The sequence below is a fragment of the Siphateles boraxobius genome, unplaced genomic scaffold, assembly GCF_051911475.1.
Source record: "Siphateles boraxobius isolate OS27281-9 unplaced genomic scaffold, OSU_SipBor_1 33, whole genome shotgun sequence".
In the NCBI taxonomy this organism is placed as follows: Eukaryota; Metazoa; Chordata; class Actinopteri; order Cypriniformes; family Leuciscidae; genus Siphateles; species Siphateles boraxobius.
In genome coordinates, this window is record NW_027508953.1 from 20403 (window position 1) to 38431 (window position 18029).

General features: G+C 39.1%; 1 protein-coding gene across 1 annotated transcript in view; it reads right to left on the reverse strand.

The window, feature by feature from the left end:
• Positions 1-18029, reverse strand: part of gart (phosphoribosylglycinamide formyltransferase) — a 56707-nt gene that overhangs the window by 7614 nt on the left and 31064 nt on the right. The window contains exons 13-20 of the mRNA XM_077194829.1: positions 14369-14478; positions 13322-13520; positions 11626-11877; positions 10170-10322; positions 8802-9005; positions 6140-6280; positions 3802-3932; positions 1992-2133 (exon numbers count right to left, since the gene is read on the reverse strand). Coding sequence (XP_077050944.1) covers positions 1992-2133; positions 3802-3932; positions 6140-6280; positions 8802-9005; positions 10170-10322; positions 11626-11877; positions 13322-13520; positions 14369-14478 — 1332 coding nt within the window. The remainder of the gene's footprint in view (positions 1-1991; positions 2134-3801; positions 3933-6139; positions 6281-8801; positions 9006-10169; positions 10323-11625; positions 11878-13321; positions 13521-14368; positions 14479-18029) is intronic.

Here is an 18029-nt window from a genome sequence, read left to right on the forward strand (position 1 = left end):
TTAAAGAGGAAAAACTACAAACACACAGGTAGTGCTGGAGCAAATACACAACCAGCTTAAAGAGGAAAAACTACAAACACACAGTCAGTGCTAGAGCAAATACACAACCAGCTTAAAGAGGAAAAACTACAAACACACAGGTAGTGCTAGAGCAAATACACAACCAGATTAAAGAGGAAAAACTACAAACACACAGTTAGTGCTAGAGCAAATACACAACCAGCTTGAAGAGGAAAAACTACAAACACACAGTCAGTGCTAGAGCAAATACACAACCAGTTTAAAGAGGAAAAAACTACAAACACACAGGTAGTGCTAGAGCAAATACACAACCAGCTTAAAGAGGAAAAACTACAAACACACAGGTAGTGCTAGAGCAAATACACAACCAGTTTAAAGAGGAAAAACTACAAACACACAGTCAGTGCTGGAGCAAATACACAACCAGCTTAAAGAGGAAAAACTACAAACACACAGGTAGTGCTGGAGCAAATACACAACCAGCTTAAAGAGGAAAAACTACAAACACACAGTTAGTGCTGGAGCAAATACACAACCAGCTTAAAGAGGAAAAACTACAAACACACAGGTAGTGCTGGAGCAAATACACAACCAGCTTAAAGAGGAAAAACTACAAACACACAGTTAGTGCTGGAGCAAATACACAACCAGCTTAAAGAGGAAAAACTACAAACACACAGGTAGTGCTGGAGCAAATACACAACCAGCTTAAAGAGGAAAAACTACAAACACACAGTTAGTGCTGGAGCAAATACACAACCAGCTTAAAGAGGAAAAACAACAAACACACAGGTAGTGCTGGAGCAAATACACAACCAGCTTAAAGAGGAAAAACTACAAACACACAGGTAGTGCTGGAGCAAATACACAACCAGCTTAAAGAGGAAAAACTACAAACACACAGTTAGTGCTGGAGCAAATACACAACCAGTTTAAAGAGGAAAAACTACAAACACACAGTTAGTGCTGGAGCAAATACACAACCAGTTTAAAGAGGAAAAAACTACATTTCAGAAATATTCCACATATTTTTAGCATTATTACCATTTTATTCCTGTCCTCAGCAGTGTTATTTTAATATCACTGAGATACTATTCGTCTTTTTTAAATATTTTGAATTAGTTTTTATTTTTGTTTCATTCAAGTGTTTTTAAATATGCCCAAACTGTTTTTATTTCAATTTGATCAAATTTTATTAAAATAAAACTATTTGGACATCTTTTTAAAAAATTACAAGTACAAATAATTTTAATTTGAGTTATTTTAGTACATCAAGTTACTGTAAAATTTAATAGCAGTAACTTTTTCAAGTTAAATAAAATTAGTTAAATTTTATTTAGTTTATTTTCTTTCAAGTAATAAAACAAAGTGATTCTAGGATGTTTTAGTTTGAGTCACTCTAAAACATTAAATCAAATCATGCTGAATCAAATATGCTGATATTTCAATGGACAAAAAGTATTGCTGAGTAAGATGATATTTAAATGCTTAGTTTTATGATCAAAGCTCTGTAGTTTTAAAACATATAATGCAATGCAATACAATGTTGATTGAGAGATGAACAAATAAACCTTCTTCAAAAGCCTGAAGATCATATTTGAAACTCATGATTTTTCTAATAAATGATATCTGGATAATCAAGTAAACCTGAGCTGCAAGTTCATCTAGAAATATTACCAACCATTTCAAAGTTATAGTGTTTACTTTAAACTGAATCTGTGCAGCTTCACGTGTTTTTGCTGTGAAATCTGCACTGATTTAATATTTTTTAATTTTTATGCATTTGGCAGACGCTTTTATCCAAAGAGACATTGCATTTCAAGGTACACATTTACATTCTTATCAGTTCTTGCTTTCCCTGGGAATCGAATCGAAACCTTAGCGTTGCAATCGCCAACGCTCTACTGTCTGAGCTACAGGAAAGCACTCGAGCCAGTGGCGCCCCCTGGTGTTGATGTTCACACACTCACCGCTCCACTTTCTGACGAAGGGTCCCGTGAGGATCCGCATGAAACCCGCCAGACACACCAGCTCCACCCCGAACTCCTCCAGGACCCGGTCTATGGTGCCGTCGAACTCGGCTCTGCTGCCGTACTGCTTATGATCCACGACCTGACAGACCAACAACATCCAGAACCAACAGAGCTGTCAGTGATGAGAATATCAGAATAATATACGTTTACATTTATGCATTTGGCAGACGCTTTTATCCAAAGCGACTTGCATTGTAAAATGTGTACCGGTACATTGAAATACATTCCTTTCCTGGGGAATCGAACCCATGACCTTGGCGTTGCAAGCGCCAACGCTCTACTGTTTGAGCTACAGGAAAACTTTAAATATAAGTTTTAACGATGTGGAAGTTGACAGTATCGAGCATGTCAGAAACACAAGAGAAAAAGTCTGAATTGCAAGTTATAAACTCGGAGTTACAATAAATAGTCAGAATTGTGAGATAAAAAGTTGCAATTTTTTTTTGTGGGGGAATAAACAGATATTTTTAAAATACTATTAATTCAATATATATTAAATATAGTCAATACTATTCAATAAACCAGAGGTGCAACCGAAGCGTTGTGTATCTCCGAGCGATGTTTCGTTTCTAAATGAATCAGCGTTTCTGAACGAATCAATTATTCATTCATAAAGAGAGTCGCTTGCTTCGTTCCTGAATGAATCAGCGGTTTGAACAAACTGGTTGAGTGAATAACTCAATGACTCACTCATTAAAACCAACTGGCAGTTGTGTCTTTAAATTATCATATATATATATATATATATATATATATATGCAATTGTAGCTTGCAAAACTGATTTTGTGGACTGTTTTCATTTCTATGAAACCCATTTCTGCCCCATAATAAATTAAAAAAGAATCATGCTTTGGTAAATCAATTAATGACATAAAATTTCAAAATTATGAGATCAAAACTCAATGATGACATACTTATAATTCTAAAATACAAAGTCAATTAAGACTTTGTAAATTCATGACTTTTTATGAGATAGTATGTCATAATTTTGATCATTAGGACTTTTTAAATCATTATTGTGAGAAAAAGTCAAAAGTATGAGATAAAACGTAAATTATGACAAAGTCAAAATGTATATACTATCTCATAATTGACATTTTATCTCATAATTATGAGATAATATGTCATCATGACTTCAAAATGTATATACCATCTCATAATTATGAGATAAAAGTAAAGTAAAAAAAATGAGAAAAATTAATAATTATGACTTAATATGTCATCATGACTTCAACATTTATATACTAATTCATAATTTTGAATTTTTCTCATAACAATTTTTTACTTTTTATCTCATAATTATGAGATAGTATGTCATCATGACTTCAAAATGTATATACTAAGTCATTACATTAAAAAGTAAATTATAATATTAAAAAGTCATAATGATAATGCTAAAAAGTCATAACTGGCTTTTTATGTTATGTAATAATTATTACTTAGTAATAGTAAAAATTGCACTTACAAAAGGTATAAACCCCCGGAAATCAATTTTAGGTGGCAAATATCAACCTTACTGAAAAAGTTAATTTCGTCACTGACGTGAACTGAAAATATGAAGAATATTAAAATCTTCATGAGTCAGCACAAAAACACACTCAACAAATTATCGTCTATAACTATCGTTTTCGACAAAATCACAAAAAACATTGAACTACAGTTTTGTGTGAATATCGCACACCTCTAAACTAAGATTAAAAGTGTGGCTCGTTCTTTTTTTTAATTTTTTTATTTTTCTCAGACAAACCCGCGTTTGAATGCCGGCCATAGACGCCCTCTTTAACCCCATGACGCCCGGTCTGTTGGAGATGACCACCACGATCTCCGCCGAGCTCGAGGGTTTCTTCGCCTGCTCCATCAGCGCCTGCAGGTTCGTTCCTGTCACACACACACACACACACACACACACACACACCTTTATTTATATAGCACTATTAAAACAACACTAGTTGACCAATGTGCTTTACATCACCGAAAAGTAGAAAAAATTAATACAATAGTAATAGAACAAAAAAACAAAACAAAAATTAATTATATTTATATATATAAATTCCATCAAAAAGACGAATTGGCCATGGCAAACTTATGTCTTTAGTTGTAAAGTTGTACTTTAAAAACATGTACACAGTCAGCATCCTGACATGGATGCATATCCAGCATATCTGTCATGTGATCAGCAGTGTTAGGTGTAACCCATTACAAGTAACTTGAGTTATGTAATCAGATTACTTTTTCAAGTACCAAGTAAAGAAACACATAACTTTTAAAACTTGCAACAATATATCGGAGTTACTTTTTCAAATAAGTAACGCAAGTTTTCCCATTTATTGACTGAAAGCTCTCTTGTCCCCAAGTTGAGGAAAAAAATTGAAGTAAAAAGGTGTGTGTGTGTGTGTGTGTGTGTGTGTGTGTGTGTGTGTGTGTGTGTGTGTGTGTGTGTGTGTGTGTGTGTGTGTGTAAACATATTGGTTATTGTAGTTCTAGACTAAATGTGAGCAGGGATTTACTCATCTCACGTAAACACAAAAATGATTTAATATTCAAATCATAAAAACAGTGAAATGCAGGTTCAGAATACTATGCAAACCTCCAATAATTAAATATGTTAAATAATACATACATTTAATCTTACTTTATTGACTAATACACTTGCTTTTGACCTTCGATGATTCAGTGAAACCATAAGCAAAAATTACTCATTTTTTTTATTTACACTACCGTTCAAAAGTTTGGGGTCAATATGATTTTTTTTTTTTAAAGAAATTAATACTTTTCTTCAGAAAGGACACATTAAATTGATCAAAAGTGACAGTAAAGACATTTATAATAATGCAAAATATTTATTTTTAATTAAATGCTTTTCTCTTGAACTTTCAAAGAATCCTGAAAAAAATGAATCCAGGTTTGCACAAAAATATGAAACAGCAAAACAGTTTTCAAATCTGATAATAATCATAAATGTTTCTTGAGCATCAAATCATCATATTATAGTGATTTCTGAAGGATCATGTGACACTGAAGACTGGAGTAATGATGCTGAAAATTCAGCTTTGATCACAGGAATAAATTACACTTTACTATATAATCACACAGAAAACTATGGAAGAGGATTAGGGCCAAGCAATAATACAAAAAATAAAAACCATCTCGAGATTAAAGTCATTATAATGCGAACTTAAACTCGTTAAATTTCGAGAAACAAAACCTCGAAATACAATCTTGAGAATAAACTCATTAAACATCGAGAATAAAGTCGTTGTGTTTCGATAAAAAACTCGTTAAATGTTGAGAAAAAAGTCTACATGAAATGTAGAGAATATCGATCAGTGTTCATTGCATAGCTACTAATAGAGGACATGCAGAGTTGGGTCACTTAGTCAAGCTATAGTCTATTTTAGACTTTCTTTCAGTAACAAAGAAATACTATCAACTTTAGCTAATTATGACAGAATAATAATTAGAATACGAACTTTAAAGAGAATTTGCAAGCGGCTAGCTCTTTTTAGAAGAAAAAAATCAGTCCAATCAACAATGAAATGACAACCAGTGACATGACAGTGAAATGACAACGACTTTATTCTCGAAATTTAATGAGTTTATTCTCAAGATTGCATTTTGAGTTATTTTTCTCGAAATTTTTAACGAGTTTTTTCTCGAAACACAACGACTTTATTCTCTAAATGTAATGAGTTTATTCTCAAGATTGTATTTCGAGTTTTTTTATTTTTATTTAACGATTTTAATTTCTCATTATAATGACTTTAATCTCGAGATGGTTTTATTTTTTTTATTATTGCTTGGCCCTAATCCTCTTCCGTAGAAAACAGCTGTTTTACGTCGTGATAATATTTCATAATTTTACTGTATTTTGCTCAAAGAAATGCAGTCTTGGTGAGCAGAAGAGACTTCTTTTAAAAACATTAAAAATCTACCGACCCCAAACTTTTGAACAGCAGTGTATTTTTTGGTACAGTAAGTGTTGAACGTTTTTTCAAGGGAGTAACGCAATATTGTGATGCATTGCTTTTCAAAGTTCCCCAACCCTGATCAGGAGCAGAGCTCATCACACACACACACACACACACCGGTTCCTGAGATCAGCACGGCCACTCGGGTCCTCTTGCGTGAGGATTGTTCCCCGTTCTGCAGAGCGCTGGTGTCGGGAGAGCGACCCGGACTCTCCTTCAGACTCCGCTCCAGGTTCCTGATCACCACACACTCCGAACCTGTCCGTTCAACAGCAGCAGAAACACACACTTTACAGTAAACTCACGTTTCTTAAAGGGGTCTTATGATCCTTTTTCTTTAGTGTGTTATGTAGTTGTTAGTGTAAGTATAAGATCTGTAGAGTTAAAGTGTCAAACCTAAAGAGATATTCTTTATAAAATGTGTATGTCGCCTTTGTCGCCATTGGCTTTTGGCTCGCTTAGTTGCGGACATTTAATTTTATATTTAACAATATTACAACATTATTTTCCTGTTATCTCTGTAAAGCTGCTTTGAAACAATCTGTATTGTAAAAAGCGCTGTTTAAATAAAGGTGACGACTTCACTAAAAGTTAAGGTTCAGCGACGCCTTCCTAAAATGCTTCGTTTAAACACAGCTCCACAAATCTACGTCAGTGTGTGAGGCACATAGACTGTAAAAAAGATGGACGACGCCCCTTCATTCTCTTCCATTGGTGAAAAGTGAAGCCGCCAAAGTCCTAATATGGCGCTGACATCTTGCACTGATTTGGGACCCGAGTCTGCGCAGTAGTGAGTGTGTGTGCATCCGAGATATCAAGGTCTCGCCCACACTCTCACACACACACACACACACTACTGCAGAAACCATTAGTACAGTGTACAGCAGAACAACTCATTATGTCAGTGTGAAAAAAACAGTTATGGACATTTAGAAATTAAAGCTGAAGCTCCAATCTCCTTCCGAAAATCCCCCAAAAAGTACATTGGTGATCGAGACTCAGGATTTATGAGCAATACTGGGATCAGCCACCGGGGGACTATCAAGACTCAGGATTTATGAGTTATACTGGGACCAGCCACCGGGGGGGGGGCGATCGAGACTCAGGATTTATGAGCTATACTGGGACCAGCCACCGGGGGGCGATCGAGACTCAGGATTTATGAGTTATACTGGGATCAGCCACCGGGGGGCGATCGAGACTCAGGGTTTATGAGCTATACCGAGACCAGCCACCGGGGGGGGCGATCGAAACTCCGGGTTTATGAGCTATACTGAGACCAGCCACCGGGGGGCGATCGAAACTCAGGATTTATGAGCTATACTGGGATCAGCCACCGGGGGACTATCAAGACTCAGGATTTATGAGTTATACTGGGACCAGCCACCGGGGGGGGGGGCGATCGAGACTCAGGATTTATGAGCTATACTGGGACCAGCCACCGGGGGGCGATCGAGACTCAGGATTTATGAGTTATACTGGGATCAGCCACCGGGGGGCGATCGAGACTCAGGGTTTATGAGCTATACTGAGACCAGCCACCGGGGGGGGCGATCGAAACTCCGGGTTTATGAGCTATACTGAGACCAGCCACCGGGGGGCGATCGAAACTCAGGATTTATGAGTTATACTGGGATCAGCCACCGGGGGACTATCAAGACTCAGGATTTATGAGTTATACTGGGACCAGCCACCGGGGGGGGGGGGCGATCGAGACTCAGGATTTATGAGCTATACTGGGACCAGCCACCGGGGGGCGATCGAGACTCAGGATTTATGAGTTATACTGGGATCAGCCACCGGGGGGCGATCGAGACTCAGGGTTTATGAGCTATACCGAGACCAGCCACCGGGGGGGGCGATCGAAACTCCGGGTTTATGAGCTATACTGAGACCAGCCACCGGGGGGCGATCGAAACTCAGGATTTATGAGCTATACTGGGACCAGCCACCGGGGGGCAATCGAGACTCTGGGTTTATGAGCAATACTGGGACCAGCCACCGGCGGGCGATCGAGACTCAGGATTTATGAGTTATACTGGGATCAGCCACCGGGGGGCGATCGAGACTCAGGGTTTATGAGCTATACTGAGACCAGCCACCGGGGGGGCGATCGAAACTCAGGGTTTATGAGCTATACTGAGACCAGCCACCGGGGGGCGATCGAAACTCAGGATTTATGAGCTTTACTGGGACCAGCCACCGGGGGCGATCGAGACTCAGGATTTATGAGCTATACTGAGACCAGCCACCGGGGGACGATCGAGACTCAGGATTTATGAGCTATACTGAGACCAGCCACCGGGGGGGCGATCGAGACTCAGGATTTATGAGCTATACTGAGACCAGCCACCGGGGGGCGATCGAAACTCAGGATTTATGAGCTATACTGGTACCAGCCACCGGGGGGCCATCGAGACTCAGGATTTATGAGTTATACTGGGATCAGCCACCGGGGGGCGATCGAGACTCAGGATTTATGAGTTATACTGGGATCAGCCACCGGGGGGCGATCGAGACTCAGGATTTATGAGCTATACTGGGATCAGCCACCGGGGGGCGATCGAGACTCAGGATTTATGAGTTATACTGGGACCAGCCACCGGTGGCGATCGAGACTCAGGATTTATGAGCTATACTGGGATCAGCCACCGGGGGGGCGATCGAGACTCAGGGTTTATGAGCTATACTGGGACCAGCCACCGGGGGGCGATCGAGACTCAGGATTTATGAGCTATACTCGATGTGGATGTGTGTGTGTGTGTGTGCGCGCTCTGACCGTGTTGTCTGTGAGCGAGTGACCCGATGACCCAGGCCTCCTCTTGGGCCCTCAGGAGTCTCAGCACTCGTTGACCCTCAGGTCTGCTGACCACGAGCACGGCCCCCAGGCCGAGGTTAAAGGTGCGGCTCATCTCCTCCTCCGACACACACCCGTGAACACACAGCCACGAGAACACACTCGGGATCCTCCAGCGCGACGCGTCTGAAACAATGCGGATCAGAGAATACCACATTAAATATTACAATGCATCAAATCTTTCCGAAAAGAAATAAACGTATTCATTAATACTAAATATATAAAGGTATTACAAATAAAGTATAATTCTACATTAAATAAATAAATAAATAAATATATATATATATATATATATATATATATATATACACACACACACACACACACACACAGTAGTCAACATTTGAAGTGGATCAAAACCTTTCATCAAAGTTACACATGAATTTTGAACAATACCCGTTCTTGATCCCTTTTTTGATCCACTTCAAATGTTGACTACTGTGTGTGTCTATATATATATATATATATATATATATATATATATATATATATATATATATATATATATATACACATTTAGGATATTTTTATAAGCTCAGAATAAAGCGTTTTGATTATTTTAATTAAATTAAATTGTGCCTTATCTTCATTTGAATTGAATAACAGTGTTATTTTTTGATTTTGCAGATCCAATTGTGCAATTCATATTTCATAATTTTTATTTAAGTATTTATAACAAAACCTGGCTTATTTTTGCTCAGTGATTGTCACATAAAGTTTTTCATTATACTAATTATATAAGAACAGAATATAAATTCAGTAATCGTGTTATTTTGTTATTTTGCAGATTCAATTTCGCTAAAAAGATTACTTTTTTATTATTATTTACAAACCCTGAATGATTCTTGCTCAATGATTGATTATAGAGTTTGTATTTTGATCTCATATAATTATTATAATGATAAATTGATGACAATTGAATGTGCAAAATAAAAACACTGACTTAAGCAATCAAACATCATTTATATTTAATAAAATAATAATAATTCATTACATTTATAGAGCACTTTTGTCTGCGATAACTACTACACACCCAGTAGTCTAACACCCAGTAAAATATTATTGTTTTTTAATTTACAAACCATGACTTATTTTTGCTCAATGATTGACTTAAGCAGTTTATCATTATAATAATTATATGAGATCAGAATACATACTCCATAATCAGTGTTTTTATTTTATTTTGCACATTCAATTGTGCAACAACAAAAAAAAAAGAATAAATAAATAAATATCCTTTTTCACTGCAAACTGCATCTATCCAGAGCTGAAGGAGGGGTCGTAGCTCACCGAGGTCCACTGCCAGTTCTGGTGGCAGAACGCGAGGGATGTTCTCCAAGAGCCCGCCTCCGGTGATGTGGGCGTAGGCCTTAACGGCTCCGCTGCGCAGGATTGGCTGAAGCAAACGGCTGTAGATCTTCGTGGGTGTGAGCAGAACGTCACCTTCAAACCACAGTGCAGAAGTGAGGACTCAAACACTAGGGCTGGGACAATATATCGATGCATCGTGAATTGAGAAATGATTTTTCCGAATGCATCTTCTCTCTCGAATCGATTCTGAGTTTGAGGTTCCACTTGAACCTTCTATAAAATAATCATTCATAAAGTTCGAAAAGGATTGAGCGAATTACAAGTGTGTTTGCAGTGGCCGATTACATTAATCGTTTACATTAATCTCACGTCATAAAAGCATCCTGAGGTGTACTTTCTCAGAATCATCCGAACGCACGAGCGCTCTTCTTTGTGAGCATTTGAGCATGCGGTTAAAAACTAGCCTAAAGCGCCATCTGCTGTTCAAAACTAGCCTAGAACACCATTAGCTGTTAAAAACTAGCCTAGAGCACCATTAGCTGTTAAAAACTAGCCTAGACCGCTATTAGCAGTTAAAAACTAGCCTAGACCGCCACCTGCTGTTAAAAACTAGCCTAGACCTGCTGTTAAAAACAAGTTTCAGATTTTCTCTCCGCGGAAGCTTTGCGTTTAAAGAGCTGATAAAATATTTCGACTCAGACCAATATCTCGTGTCTAATTATTTATTCATGTGACAAGCAGCCGTGTAATAAGCTGGATAATGAACATCCAGCCGGTTGTTATCTCAGAATAAACCCCTGCAGGTGTGTGCGTGATCTCAGAATAAACCCCCTTCAGGGGTGTATGTGGGTGTGTGTGCGCGTGCGTGCATGAGTGATCTCAGAATAAACCCCCTTCAGGTGTGTGTGTGTGCGCGCGTGAGTGATCTTAGAATAAACCCCCTTCAGGTGTGTGTGTGTGTGTGTGTGTGTGTGTGTGTGTGTTTATTGTGTGTGTGTGCGTGTGTGTGTGCGTGTGTGTGTGAGAGTGAACTCCCTCGGGCTGAAGTAAGACCTGATCCTGATCACCCAGTCGGGTTTATTCTGATATAAAAACTGGCAGGATGTACATTATCCCTTACTTATTGTTTTATGCTTCTTTTTTAGAGCTGCTAACTCCATTTCGGTGATGTGTACAACTGTGTGCATACAATCACTATAAAGCAATCAAGATTACATTTTACATTTATGCATTTGGCAGACGCTTTTATCCAAAGCGACTTACATTGCATTTCAAGGTACACATTTTTACATTATTATCAGTTCTTGCTTTCCCTGGGAATCGAACCCACAACTGTAGCTTTGCAAACGCCAATGCTCTACAGTTTGAGCTACAGGAGCTATTAGAGTATTATATTTTATTATTACGTATCATATTATCTCTGACTCCGTCATACCGATGCTCTGTCCTGGATGTCCGAACGGAGCCGGCGAGCCATACTGGAGGTCGAGCCGCTCCAGGACCTTCCGCACGAGACTGAAGCCGTTGCTGTGGAGCCCTGACGAGGCCACACCGATGAGCAGATCTCCCTCAGTGATGTCCCTGAGTCTTGGCAGAACGGCCCCGCGCTCCACGGCCCCCACGCAGAAACCCGCCAGATCGTACTCACCAGGGCCATACACACCCGGCATCTCTGCGGTCTCTCCTCCTGAACACACACACACACGACTGATGTCACTCACATGAACATGAAACCATCAATGTCCTCGTCTCCAGTCCAGAAGCCTAAATCACACCCAGATCAAAACGACAATTTCTGCATCAAAACAATTACAGGTAACAGTTTAAAATATGGTTCATTAGTTAAAGGGGTGGTATAATGCCCCTTTTCACAAGATGTAAAATAAGTCTCTGATGTCCCCAGAGTGTGTATGTGAAGTTTTAGTTTAAAATACCCTACAGATAATTATATAGCATATTAAAATTGTCACTTTTTGAGTGTGAGCAAAAACGCGTTGTTTTGTGTCTGTCCCTTTAAATGCAAATGAGCTGCTTCTCCCGGCACAGAGGGCGGAGCTTCAAGAGCTTGTGTGTGTGTGTGTGTCTGCGTGTCTGTGTGTGTTTGTAGCTCTGATTACCTCATGCAGACAAGCACTAAAATTTATTTTAAGCACTAAAATGTCAAACACTGTTCTGCTTTTTATGTTTAAACTGGAGTCACACAATGAAGGAGAGACTCAAGAAGAAGTGGCAACAGGACATTTCTGAATGGTTAGTTGATGAATTTATGTTGCTGATGTGGAGTTAACTATCTTCAATTAGCATATTCTGCCATGATAATCTTTAACATCGGGGCTTGTGTAAATTTTAGGGTTAGTGATGTCACTAACCCGAGAGGAAGCTTGTGTAGTTCCTACCAGCCGTTTGTTGTAGTCCTTAAAAAAAGCTTTCTTTAAAAGTAAATATCTTCCTTTGCTTTGAAGTTTGACCATTGTAACTTTGCAGATGTTGTTTATGCTCAAACAGCAACATTACACACTAACTAAAGTTATAAAAGTGAAATCATAATCAACCACTCGTTTAACATTAGTTAACTACCTTAGTTAACATAACCTAAGTATAAACAATACCTCTACAGCATTTATTAATCTTAGTTTATATTAATTTCAACATTTACTAATACGTTATTAAAAATCAAAGGTTGTATTTGTTAACATTCAAGATATTTTAAGACATGAAGACTTTTTTTTTTAAGAAAACCCCCCAAAAATATTTTGTTTAGATCATTTTGGTGATCAAAGATGAGTTTTAAGGGATAAAATGATTGACTACAGTGGGAATTTAAGCACAAATTATGGTCCAAAAGCCTAAATCATAATTTGCCGAAAAACATACAAACTTACTTGTGACTTAAACTTTCAATATTAATATTTGTCCTTCAAATTAACATAAAAAACAACAACATTTGAGTGATCAATGTCCAAGTCTAGAAGCCTAAAATCACATAAAAAACAAAGCGATGCATCACTTTTTTCTTAAATTTAATTGCACGATTTAGCTTTGTTTCTTTTTAAAAACACAAACAGCAGACGATCAGTTATTGTGATGATTGTGTGTGTGTGTGTGTGTGTGTGTGTGTGTGAGAGACTGACCTATCAGAGCACACCCGGCTGCCTGACAGGCGTCTGCGATTCCTCCGATCACAGCAGACGCGACTCCCACATCCAGCCGTCCACAGGAGAAGTAATCGAGGAAGAACAGCGGCTCCGCTCCCTGAGCCAGAACATCATTCACACACATTGCCACCAGATCCTGTCCCAGAGTGCAGTGCAGGCCACACGCCTGAGCCACCTACACACACACAGATGATGATGATCTGGTGTAACTGAAGCATCGTATCGGTTACACCCTAAACCGCAGACACACGCACACACACACAGACGGACACACACAGGTGATGATGATCTGGTGTCACTGGTTGAGGGTGTAACCGACACCATGCTTCACAGACACACACACAGACAGACAGACACACACACACACAGACGGACACAAACACACACACAGACGGAGACACACAGGTGATGATGATCTGGTGTCACTGGTTGAGGGTGTAACCGACACCATGCTTCCCAGACACACACACACAGACGGACACACACACACACACGGACGGACGGACGGACACACACACACACACACACACACACACACACACACACACACACACACACACACACACACAGGTGATGATGATCTGGTGTCACTGGTTGAGGGTGTAACCGACACCATGCTTCACAGACACACACACAGACAGACAGACACACACACACAGACGGACACAAACACACACACACAGACGGACACAAACACACACACACAGACGGAGACACACAGGTGATGATGATCTGGTGTCACTGGTTTAGGGTGTAAACGACACGATGCTTCACGGACGGACGGACGGACGGACGGACAGACACGGACAGACGGACACACACACACACACACACACACACAGGTGATGATGATCTGGTGTCACTGGTTTAAGGTGTAACCGACACAATGCTTTACAGACAGACAGACAGACAGACACACACACACACACACACAGACGGACACACACACACACACAGACATACACACACACACACAGATGATGATCTGGTGTCACTGAAGCATCGTGTCGGTTCACACACTACCTTCAGTTTAGTTCCCACTCCGTCTGTTCCAGACACCAGGATTGGGTCGATGAATCCTGCAGCTTTCAGATCGAAAAGCCCCGCGAACCCGCCGACCTCCGCGTTACACCCTGAATACACACACACACACACACACACACGCTAAAAATCACTGCTGACGATGTCATTACAGGGCTCCTACACATTTTCCATTCCAAAATTGAGACTCAAATTTCCAAACCACTCTGTAGATTTTCAGACCATATTTAAAGTGCCCCTATTATGCTTTTTTGAATATTCCCTTTCATGTAAATGTGTAATGCAGATAGCTTTCTGCAAAGTTATGAGGACGAAAGAGCATGCAATAAAGTTGTTGTTTCTCAAAAGAAAGAATCGACTCTGAACCGCCTAAACGAGTCGTCAGGAATCCGAATCTTCCTTCTGTGACGGCTACACGTCATTGGGTAACACATTTGCCTAACGCACACCTATGTTTTATGTTAACGCCCACAAACAACTCGACCCGTCCTCAAACACTGTAGCTAGTTTTTGTTGTGGATGTCGAGAAGACGCTGTTTTCTGCTCTGCAAAAGCAATTCTTAAAAATGTAATTTAAAAATTAAAATTGGTTAAAATTACTACAGTGATACAACAGCAGTATAACTAATAAATGACGTTTACAAAATGCTTATCCATTAAAGACAGGACAGTATCCAGTTTACAAGTGATTATTTATTTATGTATATATTTTCTACCGGGTGTTCAAAATATGTTGTTTTGTATTTTATATTGTGTAGTTTTCTAACCGGCTAACTTACGACGTTAATGTTACACCAGTCATTCGGCTAACGTATGCACAATTATTAATACAGTTAAAGATGCACTTCCCACATGTGCACCACAATAAATTAGAAATATAATCGGTTTGTTGATGGACATACACTTGTTAATGCTGATGGTGAGGAATTACAGCTGCAACATCTCATAATGTTCGTCAAACTGAGTAGTGCATCACTGAGGAACACTGAGTCCGGCTCGAGTCGTGCTTGCGATGAAGGTTTGGGTTGAATAACTAGTTCTTCTAATGTTTCATCATCGGACTCGGATTGTTATGCCCTTGAGCATCCTTATGGACATTTTTGTCCTTTTCAGGTTTTTTTTTTTTTATCACTTTGCCTGTGTTAATGCTAACTGCATAAAATTTGGCACAGGTGTGTGTTTTTATTTGAATTTTACTATTTCACCGCCATTTTCTTAAAAAAATATTTTTTGCACTAGCTACACAAAATACTCCCTCTCAGCGCCTTTTGGACAAAAATGTCCCCATTGAAACCCATTAAATCTGCAATTTTTAATCTCAGGGCCATTCAAGTATAAAATAATGCAATCTTTGTTAAGAGGCTTTCATTCTGTTGGCAAGGCTTCAAAATAATTTTTTTTAAAAATTTTATCAGATGGTGCCATTTTTTGGGGTTTGGCCTATAAAACAAATATCGCTTTATTCCTGTTTTCTGCTTCGGCATATTATAGAGCAAATTGGATCAATTATGCAACGATATTTGTGTGGGTGTGTTGGTATGGATGTCAGAGTGTGGTTAGTATGTGTGTTATAAAAAAATATGCGTGTGTATATGTGTGTGTTTGTAATATTGAGAGAGAAAAACTCAACTGCAAATAAAAAATCCAATTACTGTGTTGCACAAGTGGAGTTTACCTGGCGCCCAATGTGGAAAATGTGTTACTGCACCCAAACCAAAGGATTACCGAAAGCTCATTTTTTGAGATATCATCTTCAAATTTGGAACACAATTTATTTAGATTTATGGCTTTTATTTTCTTGCCGTTTTAGAGTTCAACTTGATTTATAAAACATATATTTTGTATAAAATAAGTTTCATAAATAATTTTCATAAACTTATACCTATATAACTTTTTTTTGGATCTCAGCAATAATCTGCCAAGGGTCTTCTTTAAAATTATACCAAACTTAAGTCTGTGCTCCCAAGCTTCACATTTGTATGACAGTTTTTAAACACGGAAATTTTTGTCCTATGTGTAACTTTTTTTAATTGATGCACAAGGGTTAAAATCGACGTCATCGTTACTGTCTCTACAGTGTGTAATCGCTGAGGACTGAGGAAGCCTCCGGAGCTGAAGTTCAGTTAAGGATAATGAGCGTTTAGCTTCCGACAGGTGCTGTACGCAGTCGACCAATCACAACAGACCGGGCCGTTTGGCCAATCAGAGCAGAGTAGTCATCTGGCCCTCCAGAGCAGAGCAGGAAGCGGAAAGGAGGGATTTAAAGAGACTGAATCATCGAACGATTAGTTTGTACATCACCACATTTTTCAATGATTCTCAATGTATATTATGAGTAGTGGTCGACCGATATAGTTTTTTTGATGGCCGATATCTTAGAGAGCTGGGTGGCCGATGGCCGATATAAAGCAGATATTTTTATATATATAGATGGCAACGTCTTGAATCTACAATCCTATTACAGTATTTTTCACAAATAAAGTAATTGTTTAAATATATATGAATAAAAAGTAAACACTGTAACAGGGCACTCAGTAATCTGGTCATTTCGTGCGCACTGGTAATAATTTTTTTGAAATAAAGACAAGGTAACGCTAATTTTACATACAGCACACAGTGAAAACGATATGAATATGACACAGTGGGCAACTGGATATAGCACAGCATATTTTAATATAAAGGATTTAAAGTTTTCAATCGCGTTCCCTGTGAAGCGGATCTTCTGTTCACATTCACTTACTTCACACGGACCGACCATCACTCGCAGTAACACTTTTATGCCGCCTATAAATGCACACTTCACAAGATATCACAGCTGGATTCGATTAAATAAACCATGACATGAAATAGGCTGATGGCACAATATGGCTGTGTGCATTGTCCTATTTGCCAAGTTCAAGGGTGTATCAAAAGACTGGTACTTTTATAAAAAACGAATTAAAAAAAGGAACTAAATTTGGCTTTCATTAGGGCAGTACATTATATTTCAAGGCCTCAGGTCTGCTTTAACACATACTCAATGGCGGCCAAGAAACCACACCGTGAAATGGGCCAATGGTGCAATAGACAGCTCAGTGTGTATTGTCTATGCCAAGTTAATGATTTCTCAAGCGCACACTAAAGTCTGCATATTTCTCACACACACACACACACACACACACACACACACACACACACACACACACACACACACACACACACACACACACACACACACACACACACACACACACACACACACACACACACACACTGCTTGAGTGTTCTAGGTGGTTGTGACCAGTGTTGGGCGTAATTCATTATTAAGTAATTACTGTAATTTAATTACTTTACTTTAGTAAAAGCAAAGACTACTCTTAATTTTTCTGTCATTTAATTAGTTACTTTTGATGTAATTGCATTAAATACTGTATAGACTATAGATAGAACAATTCTATTTAAACAATAGTGCTGTTGTGCTGCACGCGGGAGTGAACGACATCAGGCTGCGGCAGACGGAGGTTCTGAAGAAGGACTACAAGAGCCTGATCGAGACGGTACGCAGCACATCGCCTGAAGCAACGATCATCATGTCTGGACCGCTTCCCACGTACCGACAAGGACAGGAAAGGTTCAGTAGATTATTTGCACTACATGAATGGTT